Here is a 16,804-nt window from a genome sequence, read left to right on the forward strand (position 1 = left end):
CGCAGGGGGAGAGGAGCTTGCCTCAGGGCTCCGCCAGCTCCCAGAGCCTCCCCGGCGGGATCGGGAGCCCGAATGCCAGGAGAGACACCAGCAGGGTGACCCAGCCAGGGCCTTTGTTCTGTGCCAGCCGAGCCCCCGCTTCACAAAGCCAGGCCCCCAGAGACCATGAGACCAGGCAGGCAGGGAGAACCCAGGGGGCCTGTGGAATGGGGTGCTGTGCCCCGCTCACCCCTGGCACTGGCCTGGCCCAGGGTTGCCCGGCCCAGCTTTAGGTCACCAGGGACAATGGAGACAACCACCTGGGGAGGGACTGAGCCTGGCCTGGGGGCATGACAGCAGGAGTCCGCGTGGCCAGTAATGCCACCTGAAGCCTCCCAGGCCGTGACCGCTGGCGAGGACCCTCATGGCGGCCATGGGGACGGAGCCGAGCTGAGACACGGGTATGGGTGGGCACGGGGACAAGTCCCCCCTCCTGGGCCCATTTTTAATCTACTTAAACTGGATTCACTTCACACCCAGCCCTGCTGGCTTCCTGCATGCCTCCACCGAGCTTGTCACAGAGAGGGCCCCACCCCGCACCCAGGCGTCCCTGGCGAAGGATGAGGGTGATGCGGTGGCTGCAGCTGCCAGGCTCCCCCCTCCCAGGGTGACCCAGGGCAAGTCACTAGCTTCTCTGAGCCTGGTTCTCTGTCTCTCCAACAGGGACAAGGGGCCGTCTGCCTGGGCTTCAGAAAGGGAAGCCTGTGAGAGGTGAGACAGGTGCTAGTGTCGGTGAGGGTGGCGGGAATGCCACCAGCTGCCGGGCCCCTAGAGTCCATGGGCGGGTGCGGGGCGCCTGGCCCACGGCTGGCTCTGGGGCCTGTGCCGGCCACACACCTGCGAGCGTCTCCATGTGAGCCGTGCAATTTGCTTGCTGAAGCTGGATACGGACCCCCTGGTGCTGTTCTCTTGGACAGACTCTCCCTGCTCCCCACCCAGCCCCCCGCGGCAGGACAGCGGTGGAGGTCAAAGGGACGCGTCCTCCTGTCCCTGGCCCACTGGCCTCTGCAGGTCCCCCAGGGGCTCGGGGCTCGCTCCCGGCCTGCCCCCCACCCTCAGCTCAGCGGGAGCTGGAGGGGCAGGTTCGATGCCCAGTCGGAGCCTCCGCTGTGCCCTCTGCTCACCCAGGGCAGCGGCCTAATGCGGGCTTGGAGAGCAGAGTCAAGGCCACTGTTGACCGATGTTTCTGACCTGGGTCCTCCTGTGATGAGGGATGTGAGTCCAGCCCACCTGGGACCCTTCCTGTCATTCTCCAGGGGAGCGTATGATTGCCCTCTTGGGCCTCAGTTTCCCCATTTGTTAAGCAGCGCGGGTGAGCCTCAGGGATTGACTCTGGGCATCCGTTAGTGCTCGAGCCACAGAGCTTTCTGGAGGGAGACACATCCCGGCTGAGCAGGGAGGAGGAGTGCTGCCCAGGGATGCCCTGGTCAGCAGCACCAAGCAGGCCTGGCAGAGCCAGGAAAGAGCTGGTGTGACGCCCAGGAACGGGGTCTACCTTATGAGTGCACGGGGAGGGGCTGCGGGGGGCCACGGCCAGCAGGGACCCCCTCAAACCCCGTTGCTGGTCCTGACCCTGAGCGGTGGCCCCTGGGCCATATCTGGGTGGGACGGGAGAGAGCCATCAGTCAGTGTCTGAGGGCCCAACCTATACACCACGTCTCCTCTCTCCTAGAGTCAAGGCGCGGGTGGAGCTAGGGCGCTGAGATGCCTGTCCCTCCCTCCAGGAGTTTGCGGTCTGCCCAGCACACTCCACACCACCGAAGGAGAAGCCAAAGCAGGCTGCATGGAGGAGGCAGCATTTCAGCATATCCTTAGATGCCTGGAAGGGTAGAGGAGGAGGAAGGGCATTGCAGGCGGCTCAGAGTAAAGTGACGAGCAGCCCGCGGTATGGAGTGCTGGCTCTGGGTCCACCTCCGGCCCTTTGGTTCTGCTCTCTCTCTCCTCCTCTTTGAGGTCGGTGACACCGTGCCACTACTTTACAAAGGAGGAAACTGAGGCCCAGGCACTCACCAAGGCCCTGTGGCACCTCCCACGCAGGGCTGGTGCGCTAGGGGGGGTTGGTGAGTGTGGTCGCACATTCCAGCTTCATCATCTGTAAAGCAAGGGTGACAGGGTGGTCCCCAGGGGCCAGCAGGAGCACAGGCGAGGCCTTGGAAGCGCACCGAGGATACCCTTTTCGCACTGGGAGCAGCAGGCCGGGCCAGAGGCCCCAGGGCTGGGGGAAGGTGTCTGGAAAGAGCGCGGTCCTGCCAAGGCCAAGCGGGCGTGCAGGTGAGGAAGAGCCCGCACAGCCGCGGCCGAGAGGAGGAAGCAGCCATGTGCACACACCCGGTGCACGTGCGCAGCCCTCACCCCACCCTGGGTGCCCGGGCTCCTAGCCCAGCTGCCCAGCCATGCCCACCCTGCCCCAGCCTGGGCCGGGGGGCACCTACCTCACCAGCTTGTCCAGGCCCCGTTTGCTGGAAGTCCTCCTCAGGAGGGACGAGCTGCTCATGCTGTTGGCGGCCGCCCCGCGGGCCGGCGACCTGGCCTGACCCCAGCCCTGGGGACGCTGCTGCTCCTTCTTCAAAGGCCGCTGGCCTCTGTCTGCTGCCCTCCCCCGCTCCTCCTCCTGCCACTTGGATCCCTCGCCCCCCTCCTCTCTCCTTTCTTTCTCCCGTCCCCTCCTTCCCTCCCTTGTCCCTGTCCCTCAATCCGAGCTGTCTCGCTGTCTGGCTGGCCGTCTGGGCTCTCTGGCCCTGACACCCCGTCCCCGTCTGCTCGCCCTGTCTCCTTGTCTGTGGCCTGTGTCTGTCCGCCCTGGGCCCTCTGGCCCTGGGGGTCTCCTGGACCAGCTCCCCGCTAGCTGCCCCCAGGCATCTGGGTGCCCGTCTGTCTGTCCCCGTCTGTGCGGCCTCACGGACTCTGTGGGTCTCTCCTTCAGGACGTTAAGCAGCTGCTTCCCTTTTGTTCCCCCCAGCCCCCTTCTCCCCCCTCGGCCTCCTCCCCCTCCCCCTCCTTCCGAGACTAGTAAAAATGTCAGAGAGAAAACCCTCCAGCCCAGCAGCCCTGGGGCTCAGCAGGACCTCAGCGGCCTGGGATGGGCATGGTCTCCCCTCGGCCACCTTGGCGGCCACTCCAGCCACACTCTGCTCTCCTCCAGCTCATCCTCACCACTCGTGGGGCAACCAGCCCCCCCAACTGCCTCTCCATCCCTCCGTGCCTCTCCCCTCGCCCTGGGCCTGGCCTGGCCAACCCTCTGGCCCTCCTCTTGTGCTCATCTCTTGGGTCAAGCCCCCCTGCCCTGCCCCTCTCCCCTGCCCTGCCCCCTCCCGGCCTGGGCCCTCTGCTCCTTCCCCGCCAGCCCCCAGCCCTCCCTGCTCCCACACTCAGACCCTGTCTCCTCTCCTCTCCCTCTGTGTCTCTCTCTGCCCCTATCTCTGTTCCCCTCCCTCCCCCTCCCTCCCCCTCCCTTCCTCTCCCCTCCCTTCCTCTTCTCCCTCTCTCCCCTCCCTCCCTCCCCCTCCCTCCCTCCCCTCCCTCCTGGTTCTCCAGTTTTCCCCTTGTTTATGCCCAGCTCTCTGCTCCACTTATCACCTCGAGGGGGAATCCTCTCTGCTCCCCAAATGGGGAGGCTACTGCCCTCCCCAGCACCCACCGCATGCCCTGGAAGGTCAGAGCAGGGAGACCCCGAGGCAGAGACAAACACGGCCCGCCCCGCTTGGTAGCAGAGAGCACGCTCCCAGGGTGGCCGGTGGGCACAAGGTCAGCGCGGTGCCCTGGCCGGCGGGCCCCCTGCCCCCCGTGCTCTGGCCAAGGCCTGGGGAGGTGCAGCCCAGCCCACTGTTCCTCTGGTTGGGCTTAGTCGCCGTGACTCACTTGAGAACGCTCGCGGGCGAGTGACCGGACAAGGCGGGTACTGGACTGATGTCCGCGGGGCGTCACCGAGCCCAGCTCAGTGCCCAGCGGTCACATCTAGCAGCTTGCCTGGCTCGCCAAGCCTCACGGCCACTGCACCCAGGGCCCACATGGGGAAACCGAGGCTCAGACTGGTATCCGAGATTGCAGAGCTGGGGCCAGCAGAGCCAGAACCACGAGCCAGTGTACTGCCTGCCTGCCCCTGCTGCCCTCCGTTCTCGCAGTGCCGAGGAACAGTCCCTCTCACTTCTCCAGCTAGCCTGGCCTCGGGCTGGGCCAGGGGGCCAGGGCCGAGAGCACCTGGGGGATGCGAGTCTGCACAAGGGTGCGGCTAAGATCAGACCGGCGAGGGGTGCACATGTGAGCAAGTTACTGTGAAGGCCCTGTGTGTCAGAGTGGCAGCCACACAGCCCATTGTTCTGGTCTGCGGTGACTCAGGTGGTGGCTGGCAGGTGCAGACCTCGCGGGTGTCATAAAGTCTGGCTCTGATTTGTCCCCCCCCCACCACCACCAACACCAGGCTGGGTCCTGTGGCCAGCCCTGGAAGGGAGCTCACAGCTCTCCCCTCCCACAATGCCGGGGGAGCCAGAGAATGTGGGGTGTGCCCCAGAAGCAGCTGTGCCCACCATCCATCCCCAGCATCCAGCCAGAGCTGCAGATGCCTCAAGATTCTAGAGGAACATGAAGGAGGGAAAGGGGAGCAGGGTTGGTCCTCGGGTTGATCCAGATTGCCCAGGGGACGTGAGCCTGTGCCTCATTTCCACCTCAACCTACACATCTCCCCCTTGCCTTCTGCTCTTGGTTCTGGAATCCCAGTCACAGAGAGCCAGGAAGGAAATGTGCCAAGACATATTTTGGTTCAAAAGAAGGAAAAATACTCCCATGGGGAGAAGGCTGCCTTGGAATGGCAGGAGTTCTTTGTCACTAAGAACTTAAAATATGATTACTTGATTATCTATCAGAAATGCTGATGGATGGGAGGTGGCAAGAATAGATCTTTAATGCAGTGGCCAACATCCATAGTTACTAGGGCATGTCCTAATAGGAACGATAGGGCAGAGTATTTGACATCAACTCTACTGTTATTTGTCCATGCATTTATCCATTCAACCATCCACCACTCATCTGTTATTCATCCATTCTACCATTGATCACCCATCCATCCACCCATCCATTTTCCATCTATCATCCACCCATTCATCCATCCATCTACCCATCCATCCACCTACCTACCCGTCCATCCACCCATTAATCACCCATCCATCCATCATCCATCTATCATCCATCCATCCATCCATTCACTCATTCACACATCCACCATGTATCCATCCATCCATCCATTCACTCACCCATCCATCCATCATCCATCTCTCATCCACCTGTCCATCCATCCATCCATCTGTCCACCCACCATCCATCCAACCATCTATCTACCCATTAACCACCCATCCATCCATCATCCATCCACCCATCCATCCACCCACCAATTAGCCACCCATCCACCCATTAACCACCCATCCATCCATCAACCATCATCCATTCATCCATCCATCCACCCATCTATCCACTGATCCATCCATCCATTCACCCATTCATCATCTATCGAACCATCCATTCATCCATCCATCCACATCCACCCATCCACCCATTCACACGTCCATCCACCCACCCATCAATGACCCATCCATCCATCACCCATCTATCATCTATCCAACCATCCATCCATCCATCCATTCATTCAATGATTCATCATCTATCCTTGACCTATCATCTATCCTTGACCTATCCATCATCCATCCACATCCGTCCATTCATCCATCCATCCACCCATTAACCACCCATCCATCCATCAACCATCTATCATCCATTCATCTATCCCTCCACCCACCCATCAGCCCATCTATCCATCCATTCACCCATTCATCATCCATCCATCCATCCATCCATCCATCCATCCATCCATCCATATCCATCCATCCACCCATTCACCCATCCATCCAGCCACCCAATAACCACCCATCCATCCATCATCCCTCGATCATCCATCTATACATCCACCCATCCACCCATTCACCCATACATCCAAACTTCCACTCATTCACCCATCCACCCATCCATCTATCCACCCATCTATCCACTCATCCATCCATCTGTCCACCCACCATCCATCCATCTACCCATTCACCCATCCAAATATTCACCCATCCATCCACCCATTAACCACCCATCCATCCATCATCCATCTATCCTCCATCTATCCATTCATCCACCCATCCGCCCACCCATCCATCCACCCACCCATCCATCATCCATCCATCCATCCATCTATCCATCCATCCACCCATCCATTCACCCATCCATCCACCCACCCTTCCACCCATCCACCCATCCATCCATCCATCCATTCATCCATCCATCGTCTTTATATAGTTTTCTGTCTTTCCATGCATCATTATCAATCCATCAACTTCTAAGGATATCTATCCATTCAATTATCCGTATAAACACAATATATCCTTCCATTGATCCATTCAAGCATTTATCAATATATATATATATATATATATATATATATATATATATATATATATATATCTGTGTCTATTCATCTCTCTTTACATTTCTTTATTGAGCAAGCATCCATTCATCTATCCATCCACACACTCATCCATCCCTCCATTCATCCCTCTGCCCCCAACACCCACCCATCCAACCATTTATCTAAATGTCATAATACATATAAAACACTTAGAAGAAATACTCAGCTAGCCATCCATCCACTTGGAATGTAATAGCCACTCAATATATGTTAATTACTATTATGTATATCCTCAACCATCAGTTTGAATATCTATTTGACCAGCTACCCAACTGGTGAGCTGTCTGTTCATTCTTTAATACATCCTTTGATCTCTCCAAATATTTTCTGTTCTTACTTTCATTCATCTCTCCAAACATTTTACTATTGATCAATCTCATTTATACACCCATTCATGTATATATCTGTCCAATATGTTCACCCATATTCCCATCTAGTAAGCCATGCATATGTACATAAGTAAGTACATGTTTATATCTCCATATACGTATTTGCCCATTACTTTGCCCATTAAGCCATCCAAGTGAGTTAAAACTTAAAATAGTTGCTGCAACCTGGTAAACATTCCATAAAGGCTACTCTTTTCATCCGTACATCCAGTCATCCATGTCTCATCCAACCAACGATTGATTTATTCATAACTCCATTTATCCTCAGCTATTTGTTCATCTATCCATATATTTTCCCACAAACTTATTAAACACTTACTGTATCCACTTTTTAGGTACTGGGGATTTGGCATTAACAAAGCCCATGTTCTCACAAGGCTGACATTTTAGCTGGAGCAACAACAACAAAAATAAACAGTAAGTATATACTGTAATATATCAAACGGTGGTAAATGCTATAGAAAATAAAATTCAGGGTGGGAGGATATGGAGTCTTGGAGGAAATTGATATTTTATATATTATAGTCAAAGAAAACCTCCGAGGAAGGAATGATCTTTTCCTTATTTGAAAAGAGACTTGAGAAAGATTAGAGATGGCTACATACATTGGTGGGAAAAAGTGTTCTAGAAAGAAAACAGTGAGTGCAAATTTCCTTACTTAGGTGCTTTGGTTCATCAGTCTATCTTTGATAGTTTATCCAGCATCAACCATATGTCTATTCATGCACTATCTATCTTTCCATTCATCTATCACTTCCTATATTTCCCAATCTGTCCATCTAAAAATCAAGCCATTATCCATATCTATCCATATGTCTTGATAACCTTCTATTAGTCTATCCAATCATTTATCTGTCAGCATTCCATTCATTAGCCCATCAACCTGCCCATACTTCCATTCCATGTGTCCATTCACCAGTCCATACATACATACATACTCATCCATCCATACATCCACCATCCATCCACACACCCATCCATCCACACATCTATCCATCTACACACCCACCCATTCATCCATCATCCATCCATATTTCCAACCATCCATCCAACCACACATCCATCCATCCACACACCTACCCATCCATCAATAATCTATCCATTCATCCACCCATCAGCCCACCCACCCATTCATCCATCTCTACCCATCCATCCACACATCCATCCATCTATTCATCATCCATCTATCCATTCATCCACCCATCTACCCATCCACCCATTTATCTATCTCTCCATCCATCACTCATCCATCCACTCATCCATCCATCCATCCATCATCCATCCATCATCCATCCATCTGGCTGTTCCTGTTTCCTACATTTCTTCATTCACTTTTCTTTCATTCATACTTTTCTCCCTCATTAAGTCTTTTAGTTTCCTTTTAAGTCTTTAGTCTTTCCTTTCTTCATGGTTTGTAAGCTTGTCGCTCAAGAAGATAAAAGAGAAGACCCTCATGGCCCAGTAGGCTGAGCATTACAGCAGAACCTAAATAGGGGCTGGAGAAGTAGGAATCTGTCCTCTTGTTCAAACATTCTCAACACATACACCCACACATGCATGCACGCATGCACTCACAGAGTGGTATTCCAATGAAATGTGCAACAGGCAGTGGGTCCCAGGTGAGGGTGGGGAGAAGGGGTAAAGGGGTGACCTCCATGGCTCCTGGGTGACCCTGGATAGAGAAATGTTCTGACTTACAGAGAAGGCAGCCTCCAAATGTCCTGAGCCCTTATCTGTCTCATGTGGGTCAGCCCAGCGAAGGGAGAGGGGCCAAGGTGGGGTGTGTGGGTGTCGTGAGGAAGCTGGGATTGGTTTGGGGATGGGACCAAGATGAAGACTGAAGGTTCCTTCCTAGGTTCCTCCAGAATCAACTGGCTAGATCCATCTGTCCTGAGTCCCATTTCTCTTTTGAGGGGAGGTAGCTGGGGGAGGAGGAGAAGAAGATAGCTTTGGGTTGCCTCAGAAGCAAAACCATCAAAATAGCCAGTTACGTTCAGGGAGGGGTACAGACACCTGTGGGAAGCAGTGAAGGAGCAGCATCTGAGATCCCTCCTGCCAGGCACAGAGCAGGGCAGTGACCCTTCCCCATCCTCCCACACAGCCCGTGTGCAGCTGAGGAAGCTGAGGCTCCTGGGGGGGGGGGAATGGGTGCAGAACCTGCCCCTCCCACCCCCCACTACTGTCACACCCCACACCCCTGCTGCCTTCTGCACATCCACACTGCTGCAGGCTCCAAGGCCCAAGTCTCTCCCACTCCTGCTCGGGGAAGGTGGGCTCTCCGTAGGGGATCATAGATGGGCTCTGGGTTCCCAGACAGCCCCTCCCTGCCAGCTGGTAGGACCAGATAGTGGTCTCTCCCCACCCCCCAACTCCCAACTTCCCAGCCTAGAGGCAGTTAGCAGATGGAATTTGGGCAGGACTGGCCTGGCCCCAGGAAAGGGCAAGGGGCTTTCTTCCCCACCTCTTGCCTTCCCCACCTGCCTTATCTGCCTGTGGCTGGCACCACAGGACTGTGCTGGCCAGCAGAGTTAGGAGGTCTGATTTCTTCAATTCCTTAATGTCCTGGCCACCCCATACCCCATACAGGCCCCCAGCCCCTCTCTCCAGCCTTGTGGGTGTGGGGCAGGGGCAGGGGCTGGGGGCCTGTGGCTGTGTACTCCCACCCACTAGGAGAGGTTTAAGAACTCCCTTTGCTGGTTGCCCTGGATCCCCAATCTCCAAGAAGGTATTAGAAGCTCCTAGAAAGACTTTGGTAGGCTGGGTCCTGGGAGAAATGCCTCTAGAAAGAATCAGCTTGTTCTGACAGTGCCGCATCCCATTTTTGCCTTTGGGGAGGTCTCTGGTCATGTATTCTTAGCTATGCCCTATTCTGGATGGGCCCCAGGAAGCACCACCCTCGCCCCGACGGGAACCTGCAGGTGCAGAGCCATCCGGCAGTGCTGCACGGGGTTAGCAAGCGCCTCCAAGGGGCAACCCAGACACCCTGGGTCCCCTGAGGTCTTGTCAGGTCCCCAGCATCCCAACCGTGAGCCCGCAGGGGGCACAGGCTCCCCAGAGAGGGTCCCTGTCAGGCAGCATCCATGCCTCCAGGCTAGGACCAGCCGGTGTCCCTCCAGGTTCCGGACAATATCTCTTGACAACACTCTCAGTCCTTTTAAGCCTTGGTTTCTCCCTGTGAAGTACCTCACTAGCCATGAAATGTTTGAAGAGCTTTATGGAGGTTGGCACATGGGAAACTAAGGCCTTAGGGGGCGAGGCTTACTGGTTCCAGAAAGAGGTGCTGGAGATGCCTCTGGGACCCTGTGCCCGTTCTCCCCCGCCCCCCCCCCCCCGGGCACTGGGAACTCAGACCCCAGGAGAGCAGAGCCCAAGCTCTCGGCCAAGGCGCTGGAACTTTCATCTTCTGACCGAGGGCTCACCTGCTGCTCTGACACCCTCCCAGGGAAACTGAGGCAGGGTTAGGCCGGTGGGGTCCGCAGTGCCACCCCATCTGGGGCTGCCCCATTCTGCTCCCTGAGACCCTCTTGGCACTGCCCCCATGTGGCTCCAGGGTTGTTTTTATGAGAAGGCAGATGGGGGACCAGGGGAGGGGGCCAGGATGCAGGGGAGGATTTCCGGCTTCCTGAATCAGCAGGGCTGGGGGCCTGCAATGTCCCCAAGTATGGTATGGTGTCCTCTCCCTGTCCCCCACCTAGGGAAGGAATGTGACAGGGCCCAGATGGAAAGCAGGAGGAAGCCAGTGACCTCCGCCAACCCCGCAACAGGAGGAGGCATCCATCATCTGGGCTGAGCTCAGCCTCCCCCTCCCCAGGAAACTTCCAGGCTCCTGAGACCCCTGTCCCGGAGGGAGGAGGAAAGGAGGCCCATCTGGGCGTCCCTAGGCCTGACCTGACCTAGCTCTGACTGCCATCCTCTGGTCCGGACCCTGGTCAGGGCTGGGGAAGGAGCCCCAGGGTGCCACCCCCAATTCACCCACCCTTCAGCTTGCCACCAAGGCAGATCATGGTCCCACCCGCCCTCCTTAGTGGCCTTTGGCGCTGCCTGCTGCTCCAGAGCCAAGCATCTTGGCTCTACCAAGGGGTATCCAGCCTCCCTGGGAGGGCAAGTGGGTGGAAGGGCCACCGGCGTGTCTGGCCACATGAGGGGATCTGACCTGTGGGGTCCTGACCCTCCGATGCCACAGGCCCCCTCCCACCCTGGCTCCATGAGCTGGACAGGAAGATGAAGTCCAGGGTATTCCTGGCCTCCAGGCCAGCTCAACCCTTTCCCGCAGCTGCGGCCACCTGTAGCTCAGAGGGCACCTGTGGCCTCTCTCTTGAAGACCCCGGAGCCCAGAGGTAAAGGCCAAAAGAGCCTGCAGGGACAGATAGTCCGGAAAGGGGCTCTGCCCAGGGTGGCCGTGAAGGTGGTGTCTGCCCTCTGCCTCCTCTTAGGTCGGCGCAGGGAGAAGTGAAGGAGGCAGCACTCCAGAATCACCTGGGACCAGGAGCTGGGACTTGCCCAAAGGGCAGTGGGGGTCAGAAGCCTAGGAGGTAGGGAGACAACTGTTCACCCAATTGCTGCCCCCATCAGGGTCGTCCAGGCAGCGCAGCAAGCCTCGGGCGTGGGGAGGTCAGAATAGGGCTCCCAGGCAGGACCAGGGTTCCCAGGACAGAACCAGGACTCCCAGGAGAGAACCAGGGTTCCCAGGAGAGAACCAGGGTTCCCAGAACAGAACCAGGGTTCCCAGGACAGAACCAGGGTTCCCAGAACAGAACCAGGGCTCCTGGCAGGACCAGGGCTCCCAGGACGGAACCAGGGCTCCTAGGACACAACCAGGGCTCCTGGGACAGAACCAGGGCTCCCAGAACAGAACCAGGGTTCCCGGAACAGAACCAGGGTTCCCAGGAGAGAACCAGGGTTCCCGGAACAGAGCCAGGGCTCCTGGGACAGAACCAGGGTTCCCAGAACAGAAGCGTTCCCAGGACAGAACCAGGGTTCCCAGAACAGAACCAGGGCTCCTGGCAAGACCAGGGCTCCCAGCTGGCCCCAACCACAGGCAATGGCAGACGTCAGGAACCTGGGGCCGTGGTCATGGAGGTGAGCCGGACGAGCATTGCAAAGCCGGAGAGGGGGCCGGACCGCCTGGTAGCGCTAGGAAGGAACCACGCAAAGCCAGCAATGATCTGGCACCTATTGGAACTGGGAAGTGCTGGGAGTGCCAGACCTTGGAGGGGAAGTGAGGGCGGCGTGACCGGGGAAGGCCTGCTGTGGCTGCCCAGAGGCATGGAGTTTGCTGCCCCGTGGTGAACGGTTCCACACGTGGGGTCCAGTGGCTTCGTGGAGAAAGAGCGTGGTGGACAAAGGCCTGGAAACCACCAGGAAAGGGCACCTTGCCAAGCTGGGGAGTGGGCTGGGCTGTGGCAGGGGTGAGGCCTGTCTGCAGGGAGGGGTCAGCTCTTCTGCCATGTGGACACAGGAGGACCCAGTACAGCATGGCCCTGGGGAAGTTTGGGGTGCACACAGGGCCTCCAAGGGGTCGGGGTTCCAGGATTTGGACTTGTCAAACCGAAAGCCCTCTCTCCAGGCACCTGTAAGGAGGCCCCAGGCCTGTCTTCCTCAGGGTCCCGGGTCTCTCACTCCCCACAGGGCGGGGTACATGGCCATACCTCAGCCTCACCAGGGAGGCCCCGCAGAGCCACGCTAAAGCCCCGAGGTGCTGGCCAGCTCCGTGGGACCCCACAGCTGAGCAGCCAGAGCAAGGAGAGAGCACCTTGACCTGGACTACAGGTGAGACAGAGGAGGGGCCAACGCCCTGCCTGGGCTTGCTACTGGCATCAACCCAGTCCTGGGCCCCAGTGAGGTTCTGAGTGGGGGGTCCATCCTGGGGCATCCGAGGGGGGTGGCCCCATCCTGGGGCATCTGAGTGGGGGTGTCCCCATCCTGGGACAGTCTGAGAGGAGGGTGGCCCCGTCCTGGAGCATCTGAGGAGGCAGTCTATTGCCCAGTTGGAGGGGTGCGGCCTGACCTGGCCGGGCAGGAGGAATGGTGTCCTGGTGCAGGCAGTGGGGGGCGGGGGGGGCCTGGAGGCAGGTCTTGTCTGCAGTGCCCCAGCCCCAGCAGACCCTGCCCAGGCTTGGCCCTCCTGGGGGCTCCCGTGTGGGGGCTTCCCGGGCCACACATCCCTAGCCTGGGCGCCAGGACTTCTCATCACCCCGGACAGGAAGATCCCCAGTTCTCTTAGTCACCTTGTGAAATGAGAACCCTGCCTCACGCTGGGTCTCGGTTTCATTCTGACACCACCTTGGGGGGGGATCCCAGTCTCTAGGGGCAGGGGGCGGCCAGCCCGTTCTCCCGCCGGAGCTCCTGCGGCACAGGTGCGGCCCCGCCTCCTGCCCGCCCAGGCCTCGTCCGGTCCCGGCTGTCCTCCCTTTCCTCTGCTGAGGGACAGCTGGGAGGGGGGGCCAAGGATGGGGCCAAGGAGGGAGGCGGGGGTGCTGCGGCCAGGCTGCTCGAGCTGTGCCCTTCTATGGTCATGCGGGGGCCGGAGGAACATGGGGACAGCGCTGACGCGAGGAGCCATTTCTGAGCGGGACACAGCTGTTTGCCGGTCGCCTCAGGGTGGAAGGACACTGCCCCACCCCTGGCGACAGGGTCCCCTAGAGACCTTCGAGGGGCAGTGTGGCCCCCACAGCCCCAGCCTGGCACGTGCACCTTCTCCCTGACCGCTCTTTCCAGACGCTGCTCAGCCTCCCACCTTGGCCCAGTGCTGTGGTCCCCGAAGCCCCCGAACTAAGGCCCCCGGTAGGACGGTGCAAGGAGAAGGCGACCTCCCCCTCCCTCATGCAGGCACACGTGCGCACACACTCATGGCAGACATTTTGCTCATCTCCCTCATTATGAATAAAGGCATTGTCACAGGATCAGGTGTCCAGCCGCCAGCCTCCAGGAGGAGAGCAGGCATCAGAATCCACTTGGCAAGTCGGCCCTGGGGCTGCTGAGGCCTGGGTCTGGGGGCCTCGCCCAGCCCCACCCAGCAGCTGCTCTGGGGCCGGTGACCGTGGCCCTGGCGACGCCCTGGTCTCCGTGCTTGTGGCTCTGGGTGTCTCGCCGCCTCACCCTCTGGCCTGGGGCACCTGCTCCTTCCCTTCCACTCGACAGGGCAGCAGCCCCCACCCACGGTCCTCCTCCTGCGCCAGGGGCCTCCGTGCCCAATGGCTGTCCCTCCCTGGCCTGTCAGAACATGGGTCTGCCCCTGGAAGGCCCAGCATCCCCGAAGCCCTGACTCTCGTTTCTGCCGGTGTCTGTGCCCTGGACCCGTCAGTCCCCACAGCCCGGCTCAGCCCGGAGGCCTGCCCCCGACAGCCCTGCCCCTTTCTCCCCACGCGGGCTGGCACCCAGCAGCTCCGCGGGCTCTCTGCCCGGCTCTGGCTGTGGTGGTGCGGGGGATCTTTTTACACATGTCCCCCTCATGTCCCATCTCCAACCTCAGAACGGGCACCAGCCAGCATCCTCGGCCTCCTCCATCACCGCGAGGCCGGGGGGCAGCCCGGGGGTGGGGGCTCAGCCTGGCCTCACGCACAGGCCTTGAGGCCACACAGCCCCTCTAGGTCAGTGCTGGCCCAGGCCCCTCCCCGCCGCCACCCCCACCCCCACCCCCACCTCCTGCCCTCCAAGCTCTGGCCCGCCCGTCCCAGGCCCCTCTACTCCCAGGCTGTCTGGGCCGCGTCTGAGTCCCTGCATCAGGTGTCCACCTCGCCCCCCGAAGCCCAGCTAGCGAGGCGTCCACGCGCCGAGGGGTGAGACGGGGTCCCAGGAAAGCGCCCTGCCGCCCGGTGCTGCCCCAAGGCCCCCATGGCACTGTCCACCCCCAGGTTAAGCACCGCCGCCCCCCACCCCCGTGTAAGTGCAGAGACCCGTGCGCGCTCGAACACGCCCTTACCCGGCATCTTTTTCCGCCAGCAGCCCTTCCTGCTCCTCGGAGCTGGGGGGGCTGGGAGCCTCCGCCATCGGGCTGGCTTGGGCCGCTCCAGGCCGTGCGTCTGTGCTGTGGCTCTGGGTGCTTCCTCAGACGGCTGGCCCCAGAGCCCCCACCCCCAGCCAGGTTTCACTTCCCCCTTCCGCTGCAGGTTGAGGTTTGAAACATATTGGGGCTGGGGTTGGGGTGTTGTTTTTGAATCTGTTGATGCAAGAGGAGAGAAAAAACCAGCCATCAGGAAGTGTTAAGCAAGTTGCAAGGGCAGGGGTGACAGAGAGGGGCCCTGGGAAGGTGGCGGTGGGTGTGGGGGCTGGGACAGCGTCCGCACGCCTGCCCAGGAGCCCCCCATGCTCCTCGTGAATCCCCCGCAGTCCTGGCCTCGAAGTCTCTTTGTTCTTGGCTGGCCCTCCGGGAGCACCCCGGGCCTCCAGGTGAAGCATCCTGGCCTCTCTAGGTGGAACCCTCCTGGCTGCTCACAGAGCGGAGCACGGGTGCGCCTGTCCTCTGAGCCACGGGCCTCGAGCCTCAAGGCCCTGCTCCGAGGCCCGCTGACCGGCCTGAGCTCTTGAGGCGGCTGACAGCTGGGGCCCTGCAGGAAATGCCCCCTGCTGCACACCCCACATCTTCCTGCACCTCCTTTACTTTCCTGAACTGCTGGGCTCCCCACTCTCTGTGCTGCCCTTCCCACGGCCCCTTCACCCCCATACTCAGGGAGTTTGGAGCTGACCACACCTGGTCAGTGCCACCAGGCTCTGGAGGCAGGGGGCTCAGGGGCTCCCCCGGGAGGCACTGGCAGGACAAGGGGATGGACTGAGGCCACATCCACCTTTCATGGTCCTTGGCTGCTGGGAGTCGCCAGACCAGGGACTCAGAAATCAGTGAGGGGTGGAGGGTAGCTGTGGGGGCCAGACCCAGAATTGGCCTGGAGGCATTCGCGGCTTCCCTGGCAAGCTAGGCTGAGCCCCGGGCCCCGAGGAGGGAAGGAGGGAGTGCCCGGCCATCTTGCCACACCCTGGGCAGCCGTGGGCCTGAGAAACCCAGCTGGGGAGGACCCATAGAGGACCCCAAGGCCGAGAGAGGCAGGTCGGTGACAGGGCCCCCAGAGTGCTCAGCCAGAGGTGGGGCCCACCCGAGGGACAAGCCGATGGGGAGGCCACGAGCCCGCACTTAAACGCCGTGACGCAGGAAGGGGTCCCGCACTAGGGGTTATGGGGCAGGGCCTGAGCAAGGCCAGGCCCAGGGCTGCACTGGGAACCCACAGGGTCCCCGGGGACCCCTCAGCCTGAGGCTTCTCCTGTCCCCTCTGTGGTTTCCTGTGGTCACTCGCTGTCCAACTCCGGACAAGGATTCGGGGGCTGGGCATCCATCCGAGTGGGGGCTGGGCCCCAGCATCCCCAGAGGCACAGGCCACTCCAGCACCTTGTCAGTGGCTGTGACCCTGGGTCAACCCACCATTGGGGCCCCTTCCTCTGGCCTGCAGTGAGGTTGGGCCCAACATCACGGCTGTTAACTGTAGGGGTCTTGCCAGGATGGGTGAGGGCAGATGGAGCCCGGGCGCCCCTGACGCACGGCAGCCCTACTGTGCTGTTTGCTGCCTGAAGGCTGGGCCGGTGCCCTGACGCGAGGGGCCCGGGGCGAAGAGAAAATGCGGGGCCTCTGAGTCAAAAACTATTAAGAATCTCAAAAGGGAAACAGTGGTGCTTGAAACCAAGTGCAGCCCCCCCTCCCCCCAGGCCCACGAGGCCAGCTCTGCCTTGATCAGCCTCCCAGGCCTGGCCTGACCTGCCTGGCCCACCTGTTTAATCTCCTCTCAGAACCTGGCACCTGTGTTCCCCAGACCCCAGGGCCCTCTGGACTGCGCTGCCCTCCCCCTCTGCCTACCCCCAGCCCCAAAGGCCCAGCGGCAGCCCTATCCCTCCTGGT

General features: G+C 59.5%; 1 protein-coding gene across 8 annotated transcripts in view; it reads right to left on the bottom strand.

Annotated features, from left to right (window-relative positions):
• Nucleotides 1-15,004, bottom strand: part of LSP1 (lymphocyte specific protein 1) — a 39,314-nt gene extending 24,310 nt beyond the window's left edge. For 6 of the 8 annotated variants that reach the window (XM_087855140.1, XM_087855136.1, XM_087855139.1 and 3 more), the window contains exon 1: nt 2,050-2,132. In XM_087855140.1, coding sequence (XP_087711266.1) covers nt 2,050-2,117 — 68 coding nt within the window. In that variant the 5' untranslated portion in view covers nt 2,118-2,132. Of the gene's footprint in view, nt 1-2,049; nt 2,133-2,471; nt 3,013-14,845 lie in introns of those variants that run through there. The other 2 variants (XM_045770709.2, XM_045770715.2) reach the window with 2 other exon arrangements.
• Between the last annotated feature and the right edge of the window lie 1,800 nt (nt 15,005-16,804).

The sequence above is a fragment of the Ursus americanus genome, chromosome 24, assembly GCF_024610735.1.
Source record: "Ursus americanus isolate L20-20 chromosome 24, mUrsAme1.1.p, whole genome shotgun sequence".
NCBI lineage: Eukaryota > Metazoa > Chordata > Mammalia > Carnivora > Ursidae > Ursus > Ursus americanus.